Genomic DNA, 20,780 nt, shown 5'->3' with positions numbered 1-20,780 from the left:
CGGCATGTGTCACATTGTGTCCTTCCAGAAGGATTAGTTGCTGTATTATTTTGATAAATGAGGCAGACCAGGGTGATGGCATGGACTTTTTCGAGTTGAGATGTGGCTAGAAAGGGAAAAGATAAACTTGTAGCTCTTACGGATTAACTTCTGGTTTCTAAGAATAACACAGATAAGGCAGTCTCAATTAGATGGAGCTTAAAATCACATATAACGATTCTGAGACGGAAGAGATTGCTGTATCTGAAAGAGAAGTCGCCACTGTTCTTTAGATAAGCTCGCAGATTTTCAGATGAGAAAACATAAATATTGCAAAAAAAGGGTTTCCCTACTTAACCTTCCCAGCCAAACTCAAATTGCCTACCATCAAAAAAAAAACCAAGGCAGCCCAAATACAGGGATAGTTTCACCACATATCCTTCTACTTATTCTCCTAGATGTTGTTTTTTTTTAAAAACCTATGTTAAAAGGTTGCCCTTCTCCTTATATTTGGGACAGCTTTGGAATAGTTCCCAAAAAGGCAGAGATGTCTCACCCCAAACAGTCTGCACAAAAAGTATGTCTGCTTTTTATCTGTCATGGAAGTAGTTTATTTCTATAAATGCTAGAATTTACCCACAAAAATAAAGCAGGGCAGCATTTCATCATGACTCTGTTTCCTCAAAGGTATTTCCTACAAGGTGTTGGATGCACTTTCTATATGATAAGCAGCTATGGCGGTGCAATTACCAGTGAGCAGGTACCAGTTCCAAAGGTCACGCTGACAGACTGCATGTCCCTTGCACAGCTGCTTCTGTTTAACATCCCTAATAAAGGGAGGGAGACATTTGATTTTCATCAAGGTTTTAAGAAACACCATATCTACAGAGGCCGGACATTTTCGTTCACACTTCATCAGGAAACTGTTCGAGATGGAAATGCAGGACTGAGCAGTTTATCACTGAGATGACCTGATTTTGGCAAGCCTTGGAGAGGTCACAGGCTTCCCACTGCCACTACAGGAAAGTCTTTTATCCTCAAATAGAGGAGAAGTCAGCTAGTATACATCTTGTGGGTTATATTTTGAGTCAGCTTTAGGGTTTTTTATTCTTTCCATAGTTGTTACTACAAGTTTAAGACATAAGTGTATATGTTTGTGAAGAAATGGCTTGTTTCTTTCCCTTTTTTTTTTTTTAATTTAAACTGTTTCTTTATAAAGGTCACTCAAGTCCAGAGTAAAAGAGGATTAATTAGTAACAGCCATAATTTAGAGACAAATTACCTTCTTGATATTTTGGCTGTCCAGGATACACCATGTAAAAGCCATCTATCTGACAGAATGACATAGGTGACTGCAACCTACAGCTGTGTTGAGCATTGCTGTGCTTCATCTCCCCTGAAGAATGATGAGGAGTTTAATATATTAATAAGGGTAAAAAAATAATGCTATACTTCTACGCATCTTCTCTCATCCAAAGAAGCCAGGTTGTTTTTCCCTTAATCCAACTGGTCAAAGAATTATTCTCCAGGGATATACACTGGTTTCAGTGGAGCTGTTCACAGAATAAATGCACCTCTGCATGAACATGTCCAACAGGATCTGAGATACTTTGGTTTCCAGCCCCTCTTTCCCTGAGTCTCATCAAATAGTGCCTTACGCTATTAGTAATTCAGTTTAAATCAATAAGAATAGTCCATGTGGAAAATGACCTTTGGTAATCAGCTCTGTCAAGGCATGATACACATTTTGCTCAGATGCCCACACTTGTCAGTGCTAGACTTCAAACGGAGAATTGCAGAAATGTGCCTCCCTCCCAAGCCTTTATCCGGGAAAGTACGGAGGTACCTTGAAAGATCCAAATTTCAGCCTGGTTTGTACTTCTCTAGAGACCTGACAAACCTGAGGGCTTGTACGTGTCATGTAGCAGTGCCTCAGGGTTTTGTGATGGCTCTAGTCTGTGCTGGCAAGTCTCTTTAGTCTTTGGGAATCCTAAAGAGGTTTTTTAAGGTCAGGGACACACCACAGAAAGGCGGCTGTGAGGAAGCAGCCCATTTGTATCTATGCAACTTCTTCATTTCCAGACCTGACCTGTCTGAAGTCAGCTGTGTGTGTCTCCATCTCCTGAGAGTCTCACAGACAATTTCTAAGCCTACTCCATCAATCTGACATTGTAGCTACACATTTTTGTCATGTGGTCTATAAATACATATGGATTTCCTACAGTGGATGTTTCTACCTACAAGTCTTTTTATAAGGACCATGTTTTTTGTAACACAGTTATCAGATAATATCTCTCTTCAGAGGTCAGTCATAAATATACTCATTCCACTTTATTATTCATAGGGGCTTCTGCTTGATTTCTGGTAAGTTCAGACTCTGGGACAATCTCAGATGCTCACTGTACTATGGCTTCACTTTCCTCAGACCCCACCTGCCATGCTGCATCCAGATCTGGGCCCCTAAATATAAGAAGTATATGGACCTGTTGGAGCAGGTCCAGAAGAGGCCAGGAAGATGCTCAGAGGGTTGGATCACCTCTGCTATAGAGACAGGATGAGAAAGTTGTGGTTGTTCAGCCAGAAGAGAAAGCTCCAGGAGACCTTAGAGCACCTTCCAGTGCCTAAAGGGGCTTCAAAAGAACTGGAGAGGGACTTTTGACAAGGACATGGAGTGACAGGACAAAGGGTAATGGCTTAAACTGACAGAGGGCAGCTTTAGACAACATATTAGGAAGCAATTCCTCACTGTGACAGTGGTGAGGCACTGGCACAGGTTGCCCAGAGAAGTTGTGGATGCCCCATCACAATTGGGAAGTGTTCAAGGCCAGGCTGAATGGGTCCCTGAGCAACCTGGTCTAGTGGAAGATGTCCCTGCCCATGGCAGGGGGTTTGGAACTAGGTGATCTTTAAGGTCGCTTCCAACCCAAACCATACTATGATTTTATGATTCTGTTGCCAAGTTGCAGTCTTTTAAGAAAGAACTAAAATAGCTGTTGGAAGAGTTCATAGGAGTCTTTTATGAAAAGGAAAAACAATGGGAAAAATTTGGATAGGAAAAGTTTGGGTATACAAAACACCTGGCTAGACATTAATCAATGTAGTGTCTTCTTTAAAACTTTCCATGCTTTCATTTGGGAATAATATACAATTCTGCTTGCTATTGCAAGACAGTGAATTAACATTCATAGATTTATAAATAGGACTTTACCAAGTAGCTGATAAGCTGGTATTAGTGTTCATTTCAGTCTATTTCTGGTCCCTTTTGAGATGAAGGTAGGTTTGATTAAAACAGACCTTTCATAAAACACATCTATTCATTGCAGATTTCTATTAAACACCAAGGTGTGAAGGGCAGATTGGATTAATTTTCTTTCTTTTCAGTCTTGATGCCACTTTTCTAAATAATACTAAAGTTTCTTAAGCAAATGGGAGGATCAGGTGGATAGAGTCCTATGGTGGGAACCAAGGGAAGTGGTGTGCCCTTATCTGACACACTGGAAGATTTTGGCCTAGTAGCTTTATTGCTCGTCTGTTTTTCTCCTCTAAGAAGCAAACTTGCTTCTGTCAATCAGTTTGTCAGATATATTGTGCCGCTGGACAGATTTGGAAATAGAGTTTGGATTTTTAGTTTCTTCCAGTGATTCCTAAGGCCTTGGTGAACAGGTGGCAGAAGAAGATGCTATTATTCAGAAGCTGTTCTAATAAGTTGTAGAGATTTGCATAATGCAACAGGGATTTGCAAAAAAACCTCAGGCTCAAGGGCATGTGCTTATCACTTGCCAGGGATCTGAAGGGAGCAATTCCTGCCTACACAGCAATGTGCAATCTGCTGGATGTATCATTGCTATATGAATTTTAGCACTAGCTGTGGTAAAAGAGACTGTTGAATTAATGAACAAATGAGATTGGGAAAATGGAATGGTTTGAAAAGCACCATTCCAAAAACTATAATCCCAGTTCCATCAGTCCAGTTTTCCATTACATGGTTTAACAACCACCTTTTACCATTGGGAAGGATAAAATGGGAAGTGTAAAGAAGACATTCATTATTCCATCTCTTGGCTGACTCCACAGCATCCCAGCAACAGCAAGTAAGAAAGAAGAATGGATCATAAAACCTCTGTTCCTCCAGCTGACCTTTGCCCACAACAAAAGCAGACTTTGAATTCTGTTTACTTATTAAAAAAAGCAAGAATTTTTACAATGGCTGGCCATGGAATTTTGAAATTATTTTAAATATACCTATTTCTTGAGGAAATACAGAAGTTAATGTCTTAAAGAGCTGTTTTCACAGTTAGGGAAAATCCATGCTTGTTTGGGCTTTAAACTAGTATTTGTGTATAATCAGACACAACTGCTTTCTCTACATAAAATACCCCTTCCATTTTCCACCTGGCATTAACAAAAGCAGCAGATATGCCTGTTGCTGTGGAGATTTTGAGCCACAGACCAATCTCAGTTCTTCTACCTGACTTGACTCACAAGTTACAGCAGCTGAAGGGTTTTTCCCATGAAACGTTTTCTGAACATATGTCTGTTTTATTGAGTAAACCATGATGGAAAATCATTTGCACAGATATGCTTTCTCATCCTGTGGGTCCAATGGTCAAGTTCATCACCATTAGCTCATCAATTCTCTTTCTGTATATCTTATTTTGCAATGCCATACAAAACCTTCATGTCTTTTTTTGTCTCTTCCCCATATCCTGTAAGTGGTCTCTGTTAGTTCCTGGTGGTCTTCCCCACTCTGGTCACAGCAGATTTAACTTCTTGTGACACTGTGCAATTTGTGTTTTCAGACTTCAGTTCCTCATTTATTCCAAGTGGCCTAAACAGCCTTTGCTCCTGTTGCCTATGTTTACATGCTCATGTGGATGGCATCAGTGATAGGGTACAGCAAAGCCCAGAAATTAAATCTACATACAAAGTATAGATCTGGACACATTCAGATTGCTGACCTTTTATTTTTATCTGTGCTGCTTGAGACCTGTGTGAGATTTTCTTATGTTTTTCTTATGTTTTCACACCACTGAATTACTGGCTATCAGTGTTCCCCACCAAAACTAGAACACTGTAGAGAAACTTGTTTGGTGTTCTACTACCAGAAGAGCTTTAAATGATTATGTTACCAATACAGTTATAAAACCGATGTTGTAGAAGAAAACTATTTCTCAAAATAAGCCAGCAAACATCTGTACGCCATTTCAGACCTTGAAATATCAGCCTAGTGGCATATTTTCGTAGGTGTGATAATCTGACAAATTAGTCAAGAAAACACAGGCACAGGTAGAATATTTTATTAGAAGTGATATACTTGGAAAAAGTAGACAAGCTTTCTTCAAATCTGAAACGGAAGCAACAGACTTTTCAGCTAAGTGCAAGTTTAAAGAAACTGCTGAGAATTTATAACAGATCTTGTATGAGTGTATATATTTTCGCAGGGAAAATGGCACAGAATATGGCTATCTGAACCCTTTTTCCTGTGTGTGTGCATGTGTGTGTGAGAGAGAACTTTTAATATTCACACCAGAATGACCATTTTGATTCTGAAGTAGCCTTATTGCTCCCTGATTCCAGAGACTCTTCTCTCATTGACTGGAATGCAGAAACACTCAAATAGCACCAGGTGCTGGTTAAGCTACCTTTGGGGACACACACAATAAAAGTCACAAGCATCTAACAAAAAGGAAATGTCATGCCTTTTCACATTTATCTTTGCATCAGCTTCAGCATATAAGAAAACATAAAGGAAAAGGAAAAGATAAAAAACAAAAACCAGTAGACAGCACAGTTATTGTGGATCAGCAGACAGATCCAAGTAGAACTGCCTTTGAAACAGCCTTAGATAAGGAATGCCTTCAGGAACCTTCAGATGCAGAACAGTTTGTCAACAGCACCTTTACCTGTCCGTGGCTAGAATCCCAAACATAAATGAGTTTTACTGGAGCTTCTGTATAAACTGAGCTGTGACAGGGAGCAATGAGCTTTTGTTTTTCTTAAAGCATCTCCAAATGTGTGTTGTTTTCCCATGGGCGTGTGGTGGGTTAGTTTATGCCCAAATGCACAGGGATAGACGGTAGCTTTTTTCAGCCAAGAACACTGAAAATACAACTCATCCTTTCTGTACAAAGTCTGTGTGCAGGTAACTCTTGATAGTTTAAGATATATTTAGAAATAATCTCTGTTTATGATTATGTCTGTTAACAATTTCAAGCACTGCCTCTTAGGCATACCTTTGTTTGATTAGAGAAGTAAACACACCAAAATCCACTTACTGTCTTCACCATGATCTCAGGGTTCTCTGCATCTTTGAAAAAACCTCCACTCCAAAATAACAAAAAACCCTGATATGCTCTGTGTCAGGGCCTCTCAATTGATGACTTCAACATTTCAGTTTAAGAAAGGAAAGGTGAATTTTTGTTCTTTCCTCTATGGACTAAGGTCTGCAAATTGTGGCTTTTACACATACTTAATCACAGACAACTTAGGAGTCCAAGAAACCTAGTGAAATTTGGGAAGTCTGGTCCCATACAGTTTGGAAGAAATCCAGTCTATACACTCAAAGCCACAAAAATTTTGCTTTTCATGTGTGGAAGTAGAAGTGGAAGAAGGTAGATGGCCTCAAAGATAAGCAGAGGAAGTTCTAATTAACCTGTAATATGGAATCCCTTCCCACCCGGAGAGGGCACAGGAAGCTTGAGTGTCTCCCATTTCTTTAAGTCTTCCAGTGCAACTAATAGGAAACACTTGAGTGTCAGTCTTTCAGGCCATCTTCTGATGATGTGTGATGATAACACTGATCTCTTCTAAAATAATTTAAGAATTTGAACCTTTCCCCAAGAAGTGGGAAGCCTTGATTCTAGGCTCCACTCAGTTTGAGTGGTATTAGTTACTTTTTGGCCTTTTGAGAATGTAACAGGGCTCTTTATCTCAGCAAGGTTGTGCAACAGACAGGTTTATATCTCCAATAACACTCTTTTTAATGTTAAAAATCAGGGAACCAGCTGGTTAAGTAGCAAGACACTTAGTGAGCACAAAAGCATAAACTGGGCAGCCCCTAGAAGTGATCAAGTTTACTGATCATCCAGGACTTCAGGAATCTCCCCAGAATCATTTACACTCATTTTGCTGTCTCCTTTGGTTTTTACAATTTATGAACGCAAGGCAACTGATCGTATATAGAATCAAAAAGTCATACATTTTGAAAAGCTTTTTCTACTTGTAGACTTCTCAAGGTTGGGTTGGGTTTTTTTTTATGTTTGTTCTTGTGTTGTCTTTTTGTAAATGAAAAGCACCACTTGAAAAATTGTCCAACAGAAAAAAGAGCCTCTTTCCTGTGCATCCAAAATTTAAAAGAATATGGGCAAAACATAACTCATATGAATGCATGCACAGATAGCCAAAAGGTAAAAATTAGGACAAAACTGAGGCCAGAGTGGCTCATAAAGGGTAGTGGAACTGCTGTAATGTCTGCAGAAGTGCCTCAAGCCCTGTTTAGTCAGAGCTTCTCCACTCGTAGGCATTTGGCTGACACACATATGGATTGATGAAAGGCAGCTGGGTCTGCACACTGCTTGCAGATCAGGGTCTTTAGGTCAAAAAGAATCATAAGAAAGAAAATAGCTATATAAACTATTGAATAGTGTACAGAAGGTCAAGCCTGCCAAAGAGGTCAGGCAGGTAATCATCAAAATTAGAGATAAAAGGGACCATGATGTTACATAGTCTGCTCACCAGCCTACTGAGGAGTGTTCAGAGCAGTATAATAGAAGCATATCTGAGAGTGGGCATTGTTAGACCTCCAAAAGTCTAGATCAGGCTGGCCAGACTAATTGATCGGGAATTTAAAGTTAGACTTGTTATAGCAGGGATTCTATTCTATAGTGAGTGAATAACTACCTCAAAGATGGACAAAATAACCAATAAGAGCTGTTTGTCACCCAGAACACAAGGATTTTCTTCTCCCATTAGCATTTTACCATGATTAAAACCATTACACTTGGAAAAGCAGTGAATATTTCATCACTAGCATGCAAAGCTACCTGTTACACGTTGGTTTTGGGGCAAATAGACTAAGGAAAATAACTACCATTGACTTGGAATACACATAGCACATATTGTTTCAACAGTCAGGGAAAAATAAGGTGTCTTAGCCATCTTGCTTCCTTGCCTAGCTTTGGTTACTATGCAGTATCAGAAAGAGTTTCCCCCTATACCACTGGGTGTAATTAACTGTTTTATGGGAACACTGCATGGCTGCAATTAGCCAGTGATGGGGAAGGGTTCAGTAAGCAAGGTGGACCAGTAGTGTGTTCTCTTCTGGCAAAACCAGCAGCACATTTTCATGCGAGCTCAGGTGCCTTATTTTCAAGCTTTGAATTATTTTCTAATAATGCTCTCATCTTTTTAAAAGAGCTTTTTTCTTGAATATGAATTAATTCCTAAACTATCAATTCCTTTAACTATCATTCTGAAAAACAGACAGAGGCTGGGAGAAATGAGAGATGGACCATTCAGTGAATGAGACCAGGTATTCTTTCCTCTGTATTTAGCTTTACTGCTTATAGCCACTTTTCTCCGAAGTACTGGAATTTTTAAATAATTCTGATGTGTCTGCAATGTGTTTTGAATTATCATTACCTTCCCTCTATCCAGAAGACCCGTCATTTGGGTCCAATCTTTTTATAGTCACTTGAAAAATTTCATCTTTTTCACTGAGCAGGGAACTGAACAAAAGTCAAAGTAAAGTTTCTTATAGGGCAAAAGTCAGTAAAGCAATGATTGAGGTATTTAAATTGCAGCTTTAAAGATATTACTCACTGCTTTGGAGAAAAAATAACAGTAACATCAATGGTGTCTCAAACTTTCTGAAGTTTTGCTATTGCATTGCAAGTAGTTTTGTTGTCTACTGAAATACATAAATTATTTTGGAGGAAAAAGGATTGTTTCCATATTTTGGGACTTGAAATGTCACTCAATAATCTGAAAATTTTTCTTGATCCATTTCTTTTCTTCTTGTGGGCGGCTGTTAGTGTTTAGTTTCTAAGTTGTTCTACGACTGAAGCAAATCACAACTTCTGGTCGAACACCATTTTTTCCTGTCTCAATATTGTCATATTCCTGCACTACCTTCTTGGGCAATACCATAAAATGGCAATCTTTCCCAGGAGAGAAGAGCATCCCCTACAGATGCATAGCCTCAGATACAGATATATTTGCCTCAGCAAAAATTCAGAAAGTTTTCTGGGAAAACAAAGCTGAAGTGCAAGTTTATAAGGTGAAATTTTGAAATAGAGCAGTGAGGGGTGCACATCTTCCTAGCAGCTTTCTCAGTAAGTGTGTGATCTCCACTTGGACCGCCCTGGAAACGCAGCACTTGTACTATCTGCAGATTGTAGTGAAGGGACACTCTCAGCCTCTCCCTGCCTACAGAACATTGTGAACTGCTCTCTTCTACAGTAATTACAGCTACTTGAGCACAAACTACTCTACTCTTACAGCTTGCATTGCAAGAACACCTAATGGTCAAACACAAGATCAAAGTCCTGCAGTTTTGCATGCTTCACATGCACACAAAGAGAAGGAGTCCAAGTCTTGAAAAGCCTGCAGAATAAATAGACAAAAGTGATTGAAATTGCTGGAAGATGCAGGATAGGTCTGGTTTTTAATGAGCTGTGCCAGGCACAGGGTATACGCAATCTTCAAATGCATTCCTGGGGGAGCATGAGATGGATGCCAAATGAGAGTCTGACACATAAGGATCAGATCAGACAGGTCTGAAGAGTTCTTCCCCAGGTTGCAGAGCGGGGAGTTACTCTCAGAGTAAGCCAGAAAGGAATTACACCCACTGTCAACCTGGGTACAGACATCCAGCCATGGAGGTGCTACAGGCTGCACATGGCAGCACAGCACTGAGCACAAGTGTTAGCAGGGGTGCAGCCCCGTGAGCACAGCACCATGCTCTGCTGCTGGTGTCTGAAGCACATGGACCAAGTCTCAGCATCATTCTGGAGCAGTCATCCTGCTTCCCCTTCTGCAGGAGCCTCACACTTTCCACTGTCTTCAAGTCCAGAGCCCCAGGGCTAGCTCACAGACAGTGTGATGGAAAATAACCTTTCTTCTTAATCAGATCCCTTTAAAAGTTGATCTAAGAAGAGTCTTTTAGCACAAATTGCCTTGATCTCTTTCTCAGCGGAAGAAAGAAAATGATGTTCTGAATCAAGACTTTTAGATGTTGCAGGGAGCCTGTTTGCTTTCTTTGAAATCACGCACTGCAAAAAAAGTCCTCCAAAAATAAGGGAGCTTGGTTAGAATATAAGAATTAACAATGACTGGAAAACATCTCCCATACAATTTTAAGGATGCAGGCATCCAATCCTCATGGGTATAAAGACTGGGATTGGGCGGAAACTGCCCCAGTAAGTGTAAGAGGCTGAGCAAGTTAATAAGTTTTCTGCAGTGCAAAAATCCAAAGTCAACAGTAATCTTAACAGTAATCAAAACAGATACAATCTCTTTATTCAGGCAACATTCCTGTCACCCCAAATGTCCTCCCCAGAACACTTATTCATAGACAGGTAGGGGTCTCACTGCAGTTTACCTTTATTACCCCTTTTCCAGACTCCCAAGACCTGCAGCTATATGTTTTCTTTGGACTGTACTTACTCAGGCAGACTATGTTTTTTCCCAAGAGAAGCATAAAATATCCTTGCATCAGAGTTCTCCTTCACTGAAACTTTTATCTCCAGCTGCCTGTGTGTTCAATCTCCAATTCCATTGCTACTCTACAGAACCTTTGTTTATGACCTTGGGAGGGAAGTGTCAAGTCTGCACATAAGATGGGGCAATTATGGATTTCTATTATGGAGCAACCCAAACTGCCACTGCCAAAAGCATCTCAGTGAGATGCCTTACCTTCAGGCATATTCTAGACATTAAACCCCGGGTTCATGAGACTTTCACTTAAGCACAAGTAAGGATCACCAAGGCTCCCTGTATAGTCAGTGAAATGAGGCATTCCAACTCAAACTGGAGACAGAAAAAACGGCCTCTGGAAGATAAAGGTTGTATTTAGGGAGACACTGTAGTGGCTATGCTGCACAATGTCACTTTATCCTTCTGTTTCCCCAAGCAAGTCCTGGATTTCTCTTAACAACTGCAACCTTCCCTCCTTTCAAGAGATCCTTATTTGTGATTCTCTAGTAAACAGGTGGAAATACACAGTTTCTTCCTTAACAGCATAGTTTTCTTCATCATGTACTGTTTTACATATGTGTGTTAGAGCCCATCCCCGTTGGCCAGGACAGCTGCAGAGTGTATCAGTGATCATGAGCTGAACCTGTGGTTTTTTTGGTGCTTCGGCTGAAGGATTAATTTGTTTTGCTGCCTAGTAGGTGGGCTCTAACATCATGTGATTTTGATTGGTTTCTAGCCCTTCATAATTTTGTTTCCTCTGGTATTACTTTAAAGTTAATTTTAGAAAATTATTGCCAACCACCCTGCAAGACATTTGTGTAAATTTTATTTGCTGGGGCAGGTGAAAAAGCCTTGCAGTGGCCCATGTATAATAACTCTTTCCTGCTGGGGTAACAGGAGCATGAATATGTTCTTTGCCTTGACCAAGCCTATCAGGAAGAGTTCTGCAAGGCTAGTGTAAACCATTTTGTTAGCACTAAGCTTAGAGAAAGCCATTTCTATAAAGCCTACAGTTTGGTGATCAAATACAGGAAAATGGACCTTTTAGGAGATTTGCATGTAATCATTTGCAGAGAACTTCATACTCTATATTGGGTGTTTGGATCAGATAGAGCATTAGTGTCAGACTGAGAGAGGCCACTTCATGGGCAGCTCATCAGACTGCCTACTGATTACATTATTCTTTTACAAGTTGGGTTTGAGTAAAGCTGCAGAAGCTTTTGTAATGCTGAACCATAATTAGGGGCTTGAATTTGCCTTAAAACTTTAGATGATGTGGATTACTTGCATAAATATTTTACAAGGCATGATATAAATATTCTGTGGTGATTAGGATTATTTATACTGTCTCTATCAGAAGAAAGTCTTTCTTTCTTGATCCTTACTTCTTTGATTTTGAAAAAGATACAAGAAATCTCCCACATACTTGGAAATTACATTACCTGTTTGTGCTTTTAAATAGCAGCACAATTTAAGCCTTGGAGATGGATGTTGTAGAAAATCGTGTAGCTAACTTACACAATCTGTTTCTACTGTTGTGCCTACAAATGAGCAAGCTGAGTATCCGGCTCGGGCAATTGCCCGTGTAATTTTCTGAAAATCTGCCGTATTATTTTCTTCTGTTGGCAAAAAATTGTAAGTGCTGCTGTGCTGCTCCAGAGCACCCCAAGCCCTGGAGGGACTGCACTTCGGAAGGGAACAATTTTCTCCCTGCTCCTCTCCATCTTGCTCAATGGATAATTGTTTTCTGCTGTTTTGGGTCAGGTTAGTAACCTCAGGAGCTGGGGAAAGGAGAGCTGAGGTCTGCATTGTTTCTTGTCCCTTTCTACCTTCTGCTTCATTTGGGGAATAATTGGCGTAAGATCCAAACACTTGCTCCATGATCTGTGCTGGGACAGAGGCAGGTAACAGGTAACAGCTGTGATGCTTTTATATATCCCAGCATTTTATTCCTCACAGAGCTGCTGCCAATCTAGAGGTTTGCCACCCAGAGGAGGGTCTACCCAAGGTCTGCTCTGTACAAACAAGAACGTTTCCAAGCCCCTGCTGACAGTGACTTTTTGACTTCCTCAGTAGAAAATGCACTGTCCTGGTAAATGGCTAAAGAAAATCATTGCCTATCTTCACAGCATAGTGGAGGGAAAAAAACACAATTTGGAAGAGTAGCACAAATCACCCACAAGGCAGGTGAAGTCCATGTAACATGTGTTCTTCATACTCCACTTCAGCACAGGTGAATTTATTCATTCCTTTTTAACCTCACATGGCCCTTTTTTCCCCAGTATGCCAGTCTTCATACAGAGCATGTGATTAGTTCCCATTTTCTAGGCACAACTATTCATTTCTTAATTTTAGTGACATGGCAGCTGCCCAGGTTTTTCTTGTTAAGATGATATTCATTTGTCCCCTTTGTTTCATTAATTTTCCCCTCTGGCTTTAAAACTATAAATCAAATACACTAAATTAAATTAAGTAAAATAAACATAAGTGCAGGTGGAAATTCAGGAAATATAAATAACTAAGACTACTTTTCCAAGACTGCTTTTTTAATCAATTCTAAACACAAGATATATATTGCCTGTTGAACTAAGAATGTTGTGACCACCTATTGTTAAAGAGCAGCAATAAATCTGCACAACAATTCCTTATTCCTATGATACACTGACACATTTTGCCAGGCAGATAGTTCAGCTGGCTTTTTTTCCAGAGGTGTATTAGGCTGTCCACTGGAAAGGCGTGATATGCTGCCATGAGAAAAGGCATGAATGCTGTTTGTCCCTTAGGAAAATTCTTTCTTTCTCCATCTCTGAAGGAGTGATGCTCCTGGATGCTAAACCAGACTTCTAGAATGTGATAATCAGGGCTTCATATACACTCTCCTTCACCTTGAAAAGCAAACTGGCAGATATTCTCCCACTTCCCTCCTCAATCCAGCAGGATCTCTGATGCCCTGAAATACCAGTGGAGCAAATCACTGCCTTTTATATTCTGCAGGGAACCGAGCACTGCTGTGCAAGCAGGGCGCCATCCTTTCCACTTCATCCCGTGTGTCAGCAATCCAGGGATGTCCTGGTGTCCACCCTGCTCGCCACTTTGCATAGGATAGCTCTCACACAGGATCTCAGCCCTGCAGGACTGCTTCATGCTGGTGGAGTTTTAATCAATCAGATATGCTATGAGATGAAACTGCCTGAGTTTTAGACTAAATTATTAATTTATTTCTGCTATCAGACAGAGGTACCTAAGGGTTATTTAGGCAGGTCATGTTTTTCTCCAGCACAAGATTAGCTACAAATTAATATTGATCAATAAGATTTCACGTCAGTGTCTGTACAAGTCACTCAAAACTCCTGTGTAAAGTGAGGGGAAGACATAAAAAGAAGTTAATCTGTTTACACTCTCTTTCCTTTGACAGGATAATAAACCCAGCCAGCACACTACAGAATACACTCTGCTATCATTTACACAGCCTTCCTGTGAACCCACAAAGCAAAGCCTCGTTTTAAAGGCCAGAGCTGTACCATGATGTCTTTTGTTTGCCGTGGTGCTTAACATCATTGGTGCACCAGTTCTAACCTTGGTTAGAGACTTTCCTATTTTAAGGTGGTACAAAGGCATTGTCAGTGATAGGACTTAATGCAAAGAACTACTGCAGTTGTTGTACTGAGGTAATTGCAATCACAGTAGTTCTGCCCACACCTGTTGTTCCTTTATGGTGAGAATTCTGCTAATTTAAAGTATTTTGAGTGTGACAAACAGCCTTTTAGACTGTTTCAGTGGCTAGAAATATGATGTGCAGGTACAGGAAATGACAGAATTTTGAATCAAATTATTACACATCTCTGTGTCTCAGTTTCCTTATCTGTCAGAAGCGTAAGTCTGCTCCCCAGAATGGTTTGGGCTATAAGGGACATGAGAGATCATCGAGTTCCACACCCCCTGCCCTGGGCAGGGACACCTTCCAGTAGAACAGGTTGCTCAACCCTCTGTCCAGCCTGGCCTCGAACACTTCGGAGGATGGAGCATTCAGAGCTTCTCTGGACAGCCTGTGCCAGCGCCTCACCACTCTCACAGGGAAAAATTTCTTCCTAGCATCTAATCTAAATCTCTCCTCTTTTAGTTTAAGAGTCTTCCCTCTTGTCCTATCACTATCGGCCTGTGTAAAAGTCGCTCTCCCTCTTTTTTACAAATTTCCTTTAAGTACTGGAAGGCTGCTGGAAGATCTCCCCAGAGTCTTCTTTTCTCCCTGCCTAACAACTCCGACTCTCTCAGCCTGTCTTCACAGAAGAAGCGTTCCAGCCCTCTGACCATTGTATCTGCCAATCTGATAACAGATCCCAACAGATCTGATAACAGTATTTCAAAGTTTACATACCCAATGCTTGTAAAGCCCTTAAAGGTTCTTGGATGAAGCTTGATAGAAGAAGTTACTAGGTGAAAAAAGCTCATACTACTTATTTATTGATAACAGATAATACCATTCTGTATATATTGAACACTATTAAATCCTGTTGCCTTGTCATTTCAGCTCTGTGAGAAGTCAGCCTTTGTATATATCCACTCTTTTTCACCTCTTTTGGGACAAATTATAAACATATGAGTATAATCCAGTGAATATAGTCCATGAAACAATTTACTGACCTTCTTTAGAAGTATCTCTGTGAATGTTCTGTATTTCTGGCAGCCCTTCTATTCACACTAGCATGAATACACCCGTTTTAAATCAGCTCTTGATCTCTGAATGCCAAATCCTGTGAGAGATAAAGTAATTCTGAAATATTACAGCCAAATGTGCAGCATAAAATGAAGGCGTGTTTATTGTTTGTCTTACTTTCCCCTAACTATTTAGGCTCTGCTCAGCTTGTCTCTTCCCTAAATATAAAGCAGTTCCCTGAATACTGGTTAAGTTGGGAAACAGATTCTTTGAACTAACTTATTTCCAAAGTTTGTGTTTCCTAAGTACTTTCATAAATCTACCGGAGACTGTAACATATCTTCCCCTGATTCTTTTTTTTTAAATTTTAATCTGAAATACTGGCACATAGATAAAATAGAAGGTTCTGTTCTGTTTTCCTCTGAATATGTGCAAGTATCACATCATTCATACAGAGACATTCAACGACTATTATTCCTGCCTCAAGTCCAAAGAACATAATTTTGACTGTTCACTGCAAGTGGATATATAAGATTGTTACAAATTGATGCCAAGGGGCCCATACTTGGAATCAGTTTTGTTTTTCTTTAAGTTCCAAATTGCAAGAGTGTGCATAATGAATGTGTTATCTGGTCCTTCTGTTTTGTATTTTTGAAGGAGAAACAGCACATACTGCAAAGTAAATTGTCCTACTTGTTCAGGTTCCATGGCAACCCAGTATTGCTGCAAATTCATTTTGCTCTAATCAATTAGAAATTTTGCTCTGGCAGCTGGAATGAAAGTTTACAGGCCAAATCCTGCTTGTTTTACTTGGACCTGCAGTTGCAGTAAATTCAGTGAGATACTTGTCTGAGAAGGAAACAAACTTGTAGCTTTCGTCTCTCTCTTAGTTTAATTTTTGTGAAAAGGTCAGATTTAATTCTTGGTTTTCTGTCCAAGCAAGAAAAAAAAGAGGCAATTCTCTTAAAGGATCCACAGTTTAACACACAGTTGCCTTACAGCCTTGTTGACTTGTTAAAAAGGAAGGTATTGCTTTGCTTCCCATGCATTTTAATTGGATGTTGTCAGCAGAGCTGCCTAGTGCACACCTTCCATCCAGCAGCTGGCAAAATCTCCTGTTGAATCCACCCTGTCATTCCTGCCCAAAAGGCAATTTTCCAGGGAGCATGGCGGTATGTGCCTGTGCCCTTCATAGCAGCACAGCCCTCAGTAACATGGCTAATATGCACAATTCCTAGGGAGTCTTCCCTTGTAAAGGTCAGCTCATGCACTGCTGGAAGTGCACATAATGACCGTGAAAGCCCACGGGATCTTCTCATGTGTGCTCTGCAATGGTGGAGTTGATTAAAATCCACAGTTGCCATTAAAAAGGTTTTGGTTATATTTTTATTTACATTTTTTTCTTTTATCCTTGCCAAAACTGCAATACTGGGAGATGGGGAAAGCTCCTACCAAAAAAACCCCCAACAACTTGCAACCATGTGGAAATGGCAGAAACTTTCTGATGTGGACTGACAAAAGCACTGACATTTTGCTTTTAGGGTTACAATTCCAAATTCAGCTCGTTCTGCTCCTGCTCTTTATGTCCAGACTACAGAATTCATGTATAGTTATGCCAAGCGTGCTGTCGGAGCAAAACACAGGGAGAGCTTTGGGGCTCTGCTGTAATCTACCATACATTTTTTGGTTTTTGGCTAGTCACACCATTAAGCTCCTTTTTATGCATTTTCGCTGGTGTTTGTGTAAATGAATGAAAGGCTTGAAATAATTTTTTAATCTAGATTGTCTTTCTCAATGGCTGGAAAAATGCGTCCTCTCCTTTCAAAGTACATTGGAAAACTGTAGGGGTGTATAGGGCGACATTGACTTAACACTTCTTTTCCATTTCAGTCATCCTCACACTAAAATACAGCATCTGACTACATGGGATTAGAAATACATGTCACCCTGTTTTGTAATAAAAGCATAGCAAATCGAAGTCCTGATTTAAACTTTGTTACATGTCAGGGCTCATCAAATCTCTATTGAGAAGATGATGCAGAGTAGACTTTGCTTCTCCAAAAGCAGATCAGAATTAGAGCTGAATCTGTTTTCATGTCAGGGACTGTGACAAGGAAAAGCAGTGCTCATCCACTTGCACATGCTCCTTTTTCTTCCTGTCTCTCTCAAGCTCCTACCAGTACTTAGCACAATGGGAAGGTTACAGCCTTGGCATCATAAAAAGGGTCAGGGAGTGTGAAGTGGGCTGCAGATTCCTTATAAGCTGCATTCCTAAAGGAGGAACTTCTCTGTCTGGAGGGTTGTCAGAAAGAAGGAGACCCAGACAACTCCACTGCTGATCATAACAAAACACACAGGGCTCCCAGTTTCGGCTCTCAGTCTGCGTGCTGCACAGGCGGCTGTTCACACGAGGGAGTGTAGGCTCTCAACCAACGCTGGCTTTTCTCCTTCAGGTGACAAGTGTCTCTGAGCACAGGTACAGTCCTGTATTCTCCTTGGATCCCAGGGTTTGCTTCTGATGCCACAGTTTCCTCTCTGTTTATAATTAGCAATTTATATGACTGGCATATGCCAAGGAGGTGACATCCAAGAGTTTATGATGAGAAAAACTGATGACCAAGGTGGAAGGAAACATAGCAGAACCAGCTTGGGGGGGATTTAAATGTTAAACCCACTTTATTGTTTTGGGTATGTGTCCTTTTCTAAGTGTTCATGTTGTGTTTAGTAAGAAATATTGTACACCTATGTTGTGAGGTATGCTATGTTCAAAATGTGGTTTTTTAGAAACAGATTATTTTTTAAGTTTGCTGGTTTTCTTGTGCTGTTCTTTTATTTTGATGGATTTTGCATGATAAAATTTCAGTATTTGGGAAAATGTGGGAGATTAATCATTATGACTTTCAGATCAAATGTAGCAAGGGGAAAAGCTCATGTTTAAATGCATTGTCCTGTATTATATGTCTGTGTTCATATTCCCCCTGGTTTTATTGATGTAATGCACATATCTGACCTCCACATTTGCCTGATAGTTTTTTCACCAGTCTGAGGCTTCTGACTTCAAGTTTTATTTAAAAATCTGATTGGAATAAGACCCTGATAACCATTAACTGCTTACAGTGTGGTTTTCCAATTGAATCTACTTAACCTACACGTACCTGATTTCAATTTCCTTGCCATCAGTAGAAGCTCTTCCTCAGTCAGGCACAGCTCTATGTAAAATATAATCTTAGAACCCAATTTGACATGTTTTTCATCATTTAATCAACGAAATGACGCTGGTCTGAGCTGTGCTTCTGCCCTATATCAGTGCGGTGGTTTGCTAAGGTGCTTCTACCCCACATAGAGGTACCCAGACCTCTCCTCTACCTCTTGCCTGCATGGTGGAGGTCTTGCGCTGTTTGCTTTATAAACTAGAGGGAAGGGAATTGTTAAACCAGTCCCCAAAAGGACTTTACACTTTTCACATGGAATCTGAAATAATTCACCTCACAATACGTCGAGCAAAGCTTTCTCTTAGTAAGACGCAGCGCGGCCGCATCAATAAGAACGATTCATTGACAGTGAGCGCCCATGTGGCACAAAGCGCACCTCGCACCAGGAGCTCTTGCCGATGTCAACATCTTTAAAAAACCAAACCAAAACAAAAAACCCAACAAAAAAAAAAACTGACGGAGGCGAGTTTTAAAGGATGGATATGAGGTGGGTAGGAGTTTTAAAGGACAACAACAGCCCCAGGGGCAGCAGGTAACGGGGTCAGATACGTGCAGTCGGCCGCCCCTCAGGCAGGGCTGCCCCGCAGGGGCAGGCGGTGGGGTGGGGGGGGCGGCCTTCCCTCGTTTCCCGGCTCGACTTTTATTGTCTCTCTGTCCGTGTTTTGCCGTGGGTTTTTTGTTCATTTTATTTCTTTCTGTGTTTTTTCCCCCCTCCCTTCTCTGTGTGTGTGTCTGTGGCCCGCAGGTCCCCCCCTGCCCTGTTCGTCCGCCTCCTCCACCCCCCGCTCGCAGTCCCCCTCCCCTCTCCCCTCGCCGCCGGCCAATGAGGGCCCGGGGCGGTCGCTGGGCGACGGCGCGGCCCGGGCGGCCGCGGGCTCGGACTCTGAGGAAGAGTTTGCCCCTCAGTCATTCTTAGTTCAAAGTGGCTCTGGAAACCTGTGTGTCGCCGCCAACGGTGAGTGACTCTCTCGCTCTCTCTCTCTGTGCCTACTTTTTCATGCCCTTCTTGACAGCTGTGCGCGGGGATGTAGGTTGGTTGGGGGAGCGGGTGTGCTCGTTGGGTTGGTTTGGGGGGTTTTATATAAAAAGTAAAAAATCGCCCGGCAAAGGTTGGAAGATGGAGCGTCGGGCAGGTCCGCGCTGGGTGCCGTGCGCGCTGCTGTGCGGGACCCCATGTGGTACCCGGGCAGCGCTCGCAAACTTGGCGTTTGAAGTCTGGAGGCTGGAACCCGCTCCCTTTTGCGGCGGTGGAATTTCGGGGGGGGGTTGGCTTTTTTTATTTCATTAACTCCCGGCTGAAAGACTGGACAAAGTGCCTTCCCCTTCTATGTGAGGGCGGCAAGGTGCAGCCTGAGGGCTGGCGGGGTCGGAACCTGTCAGGAACCTGTCACCCAAGGGCAATGACGAAAACGCAGAGTTCCTTTGATAGTTGTGACAATGGCATCAGCACCATCTCAAAGGAGGGTGTCTGTGTCCAGTCTCCCTCCGAGGCGCTGAGAGATGCCCTCAGGGTAAGTATTTGAGGAGCAGCAGCTCAGCCACATCCTATCGGGATGCTCTGAGACTCCCCGGGATGCTCTTACATTCCCCGATGGGTTGCTGAGGGTGCTCAGCACCGCCGGATGGTCCGTGATGCTTAAGCAAATTACAAGGAGAGGAATGAAATTCACAGCTCTCTGCCGCAAAGACAGTGAGTCATAAATGGAGAGGTAACGCTCATTGGCAAAGAAATGTGAAATTTCATCAAGGGTAGTGTAACCTGACGAAGTGCAGATTACAGCAGTGGAATAGCAGTGGCCACTCAGGCCGCTGCCATCCGGCTTGAGTGATAATTGCTCACAGGTCTGATTTATGATGAAGGAGAAGGCATTCAAAGATATCTTGAAAGAGAGAAAGAAAGGTGAGAGAGAGGTTTACTGCAGCTGGCAACAGCTTAACTGCATTTATGTTAAGCTTCTAAGAAGGTTTCCTAGTATGCTGTTATCTTCAAGTAAGGAGAGAAAGTTTGACATTTAATTTGTCGGCCCTCCCCCTTTCCCAGCTTCTCTCTTCTTTTGTTGCATTTGTTATGGTAAAAACAAACTTTCCCTTCAAGGTTTTTCAAAGGAGAAGGTTATCTCCTCTGAATTGTCATCCTAAGGAGAGTAGGGGGAAATACAGTGTTGTATTCATTTAGGAAACTGATTAAAATTCATATCCTCTGTTCTGCTTCCCCCTTCCTCTCCCACCCTATAACACAC

The 20,780-nt window shown here is 41.4% G+C and overlaps 1 protein-coding gene across 3 annotated transcripts in view; it reads left to right on the top strand.

The window, feature by feature from the left end:
- The window catches only part of TENM4 (teneurin transmembrane protein 4), a gene marked incomplete at both ends in the record, with an annotated part of 341,202 nt that overhangs the window by 65,482 nt on the left and 254,940 nt on the right, over window positions 1-20,780 (top strand). For 2 of the 3 annotated variants that reach the window (XM_082278668.1, XM_082278667.1), the window contains one exon: window positions 19,286-19,495. The exons of the other annotated variant lie outside the window; for it this stretch is intronic. In XM_082278668.1, the coding sequence (XP_082134794.1) occupies window positions 19,286-19,495 (210 nt within the window). The remainder of the gene's footprint in view (window positions 1-19,285; window positions 19,496-20,780) is intronic. 3 annotated transcript variants of the gene reach the window in all.

The sequence above is a fragment of the Coloeus monedula genome (assembly GCF_965178545.1).
Source record: "Coloeus monedula genome assembly, chromosome: 3".
NCBI lineage: Eukaryota > Metazoa > Chordata > Aves > Passeriformes > Corvidae > Coloeus > Coloeus monedula.
Note: the sequence above shows the minus strand (reverse complement) of the source record. Positions and strands in the feature narration are given on the sequence as shown.